Source organism: Brachionichthys hirsutus, chromosome 2 (genome assembly GCF_040956055.1).
Source record: "Brachionichthys hirsutus isolate HB-005 chromosome 2, CSIRO-AGI_Bhir_v1, whole genome shotgun sequence".
Taxonomy (NCBI): domain Eukaryota; kingdom Metazoa; phylum Chordata; class Actinopteri; order Lophiiformes; family Brachionichthyidae; genus Brachionichthys; species Brachionichthys hirsutus.
This window is the reverse complement of record NC_090898.1, coordinates 908,028-912,269: the sequence shown is the minus strand read 5'-3', so window position 1 is coordinate 912,269 and position 4,242 is coordinate 908,028. Positions and strand designations below refer to the sequence as shown.

General features: G+C 54.0%; 1 protein-coding gene across 1 annotated transcript in view; it reads right to left on the bottom strand.

The window, feature by feature from the left end:
- Positions 1–1,876: 1,876 nt before the first annotated feature.
- Positions 1,877–4,242, bottom strand: part of vps13d (vacuolar protein sorting 13 homolog D) — a 24,779-nt gene continuing 22,413 nt past the window's right edge. Inside the window, exons 37-39 of the mRNA XM_068749038.1 lie at positions 3,477–3,550; positions 3,102–3,345; positions 1,877–1,992 (exon numbers count right to left, since the gene is read on the bottom strand). Coding sequence (XP_068605139.1) covers positions 1,877–1,992; positions 3,102–3,345; positions 3,477–3,550 — 434 coding nt within the window. The remainder of the gene's footprint in view (positions 1,993–3,101; positions 3,346–3,476; positions 3,551–4,242) is intronic.

Here is a 4,242-nt window from a genome sequence, read left to right as displayed (position 1 = left end):
ATACAATGGAATCATACGCAATGAAAGCAGAAGCCAGCAGGTGTGGAGGGAGTGACCTGAGGAGACTCTTCATCTCCTCAGGTCACTGTGAACATCTGTATGCACGAGAATCAACACGATGGCCAAAGAGTTTCCCCGGCTCTGTAGACGATGCTGACGGGTTCCCTCACCTTCCATGGACACCAGCGTCCAGTGGGCCCGAAGACACGTTCATCATCCCTGCCAGGTTTAAGCTCTTTAATCCTGATGGCCCCACAAACAGACGAATAAAAGCATATCTCTGGAACTAAGAGACACCAGAGACAAGGACTGAAGTGGACTTCTGGTGGGGACAGAGGGAACGCTTCTCCGTTTGGTCCAGGTGGCCTTCGAGTGGTTCTGTTGGACAGAACTCAACGGTCCTCCTGAGCAGAACTGTCGTCGTTCCCTCTGGTCAGATTCCACCTGGCTGGACCGATGGAGATCACACAGGTGAGAAAGAACCCACCTGGCTGGCCCGATGGAGATCACACAGGTGAGAAAGAACCCACCTGGCTGGCCCGATGGAGATCACACAGGTGAGAAAGATCCCACCTGGCAGGCCCGATGGAGATCACACAGGTGAGGAAGAACCCACCTGGCTGGCCCGATGGAGATCACACAGGTGAGAAAGAACCCACCTGGCTGGCCCGATGGAGATCACACAGGTGAGAAAGAACCCACCTGGCTGGCCCGATGGAGATCACACAGGTGAGAAAGATCCCACCTGGCTGGCCCGATGGAGATCACACAGGTGAGGAAGAATCACACAATCTCTCAGGGCTGATTCATCTCTACATCAAGGCTTTTGAATCAGGCTGGACCGCTCTGTAGACCAGGTAGAACATGCCGAGCGTCGTTAAGACGTGTTTGTGTTGTGTTCACAGACGTCTGGTTTGATATGTTGAAGACAAATGTCCTCATGTATCTAGGGGACATTTACATGGACCACGGCCTGTAATTTGATAAAGTCACATGACCACTCCTTTTTGAAAATAATGGCATCAACCACTTCCTGTTATGGTTCCAGCCTTATTTGTGTCTATGAAATCAAGTGTTGGAGACAGCCTGCAAAATGAACACCTGTTGCAGATCCGACTGGAGGGGCTACACTAATATGGTAATGAGGATTATTCCCACAGGTAAACGCGGCGAACAGTACAGGAAGTAGACCCACGATAATGGCTGCTGCTGAGCTAAACGTCCAGGTCCACAGGAGCTGGGACCTCCACTGGACCTCAGTCAGGATCGTGTTGGACCTCCAGGAGGTCCTGTTGATGGTTAGAGGGACTACTGTGTCCCGGCAGAGACAGGGGAGGCAGACGATGTCCATGTCAGCAGCCGCAGCACTGCTGTAAAGCTGCCAATACTTCACGCTGCTGTTCAGTGACTGGTGTCACTTCACAAGCAGAAGACGATTTCAGGGTTCTCACATTTCAAAAGGGAGTCCAGCTGGGCTGGGCTTCTTCGAACCTGCAGCTGGTTTGACACCCACCTGTGATGTCATCACAGCATCACGCCTGAATTTGGTTGGTAGCATCCATGAGTTGTGTTTAGTGTCCGTCCTCCGATGCATTGCAGCGTAGAAAGCGTCTTTACGGTCCTATAGTCCGATCAGAGCAGTAAACGTCCACATTTGTGCAATATTATACAAGAAGACATGATAAAGACGATGTCAGCACATCCTGGTGGACCTGGTTGGTCCCAGGGGGAATGCATAAAGCTTGGACAGCGGCTTCCTCAGGAAACCTGGACAAGTAGGGACATCACATACAAAGTGGAAACGCTCAAACGCGTGTCCTCTGAGAGGCTGTGGACGTTCTGCTGGTGACCCGCTGCGTGAAGGTGCTGGCGGGTTCTAGTAGGCCTGGCCCGTCTCCACCTGCAGCAGGCCCAGCACCGCCGAGTGGTCGGCCAGCTTCATCCTGCGCTGGCTGGACAGGCTGACGTTCTTCGCCAGGTAGTCCACTGCAGCTGCAGAGAAGACAGGAGGAAGAGCTGGAGGACATCTGATGCCGTTCCCTGTGTCTTTGTGCTGGACAAAGACACAGGGAACATTCAGCACAGTAATAAACACGGTAATAAACATATAATAAATAAGCATCAGGTAAGGAGTCCAGTCTGGATTAAAGACAACCCACATGCATGACAGACGCAGCATGATGGACCTCTGTGGGACACAGGCTGGACATGTCTTCTATGCATCAAATACTTGTTAAGACAAACATCCACAGGACTTTAACACCTGGTGATGACAAACAGTTAATTAACCCCCCCCCCCCCCCCCCCCCTCTGCCCCCACCCGAGTCCCTGTGCTTCTTTAAAGAGGCGTTCATGTTAATGCCCCAAGTCTGATAACTTTTCTCTTATGGGGGGGCAGCAGACGTGTGTGTGTAGGTGTGTGTGTGTGTGTGTGTGTGTGTGTGTGTGTGTGTGTTGTAGCATTTGGGAGGAGATAAGTCATGTCAGTTAGCATGTTCATAAAGGATGCTGCCAGGTAGGGGCACCTATGGGTGGGCTGGTCTGTCTGCAGGACGCCACTCACCCAGACAGGTAGTGTGTGTGTGTGCCTGTGCGTGTGTGTGTGTGTGTGCGTGTGTGTGTGTGTGTGTGTGCCTGTGTGTGTGTGTGTGTGCGTGTGTGGCTTTAGTGAGAAGCTGTTTTTCCTGTCAGCCAGGTTTATACCTTAAATCCCTGTCGAGCAGTCACACCAAGCCTATCAGATAACACACGCTAACTCACACACACACACATGCACAAACACAGGCGTGTGCATGTGTGCGTGTGACACACAGACAGGCGTCTCTGATTCTTTGACAGCATGTTCTTTAATCTGTCAGGAGCTTCCTGTATGAGAACAAGAGGAGAGTCAGGTGTCTAAAGCGAGCTGCCTAATCTGGGGGGGGGGCAAAGAGCACTTCTACCGCACACGTCTGTGGTAGAAGTACCACGTCAGCCCCTCCTCTGAGTGCGTGCGCTGATTAAACGGATCCATTCACCTGTGCAGGTAAATCTCACTCTAGACCTGATACCGGTGGAAACAGTGCAGCAACAGAACCCGCACGCCGTCCAGCAGAACTCACTCTGGCCGTACTGGCTGTACTGGTACCCGGCGCCGGCGGCCGGATCCATGCTGTAGCCGGGGGTGCTGTACGCCGGGGGACAGTAGGACTGGGACGGCGGGAGGCCGTCCCCCGTCTTAATGGAGGACTCGGCCGAGATGACGTTGGACGGAGAGGAGTCCAAGGCGCCGTGCAGCGGGGAAATGGAGAAGTCGTGCTGCGGCTGAGCGGGAACGCCGCCGGGGCTGCTCAGGATGCTCATCACCTGCAACGACAAGAGCCCAGCGGTCAGGCCACGCCCCCCGTCTGCAGCCAGCAAAGGCCAGGCTGCAAGGACCGGTCCAGGTGGGTCGCGGTGGCGTGTTCGTCATCCAGGAACTGGAAGCAGTTTCTGACTTGAGTGGGTGTGGTCTCGGCTGACGTCAGGTGAGAGGCGGGCTTCATCCTGCAGCAGTTCACCACAGACTCACCTCACCCCACAGACAGACAGGAACACCCCACAGACAGACAGGAACACCCCACAGACAGGCAGGAACATCCCACAGACAGGCAGGAACATCCCACAGACAGACAGGAACATCCCACAGACAGGAACACCCCACAGACAGACAGGAACATCCTACAGACAGACAGGAACGTCCCACAGACAGGCAGGAACATCCCACAGACAGACAGGAACATCCCACAGACAGGCAGGAACATCCTACAGACAGACAGGAACATCCTACAGACAGACAGGAACATCCCACAGACAGGCAGGAACATCCCACAGACAGACAGGAACATCCCACAGACAGACAGGAACGTCCCACAGACAGGAACGTCCCACAGACAGACAGGAACATCCCACAGACAGGAACGTCCCACAGACAGACAGGAACATCCTACAGACAGACAGGAACATCCCACAGACAGACAGGAACATCCCACAGACAGACAGGAACATCCCACAGACAGACAGGAACACCCCACAGACAGACAGGAACACCCCACAGACAGGAACGCCCCACAGACAGGAACACCCCACAGACAGACAGGAACATCCCACAGACAGGCAGGAACATCCCACAGACAGACAGGAACATCCCACAGACAGATAGGAACATCCCACAGACAGACAGGAACGCCCCACAGACAGGAACATCCCACAGACAGGACGCCG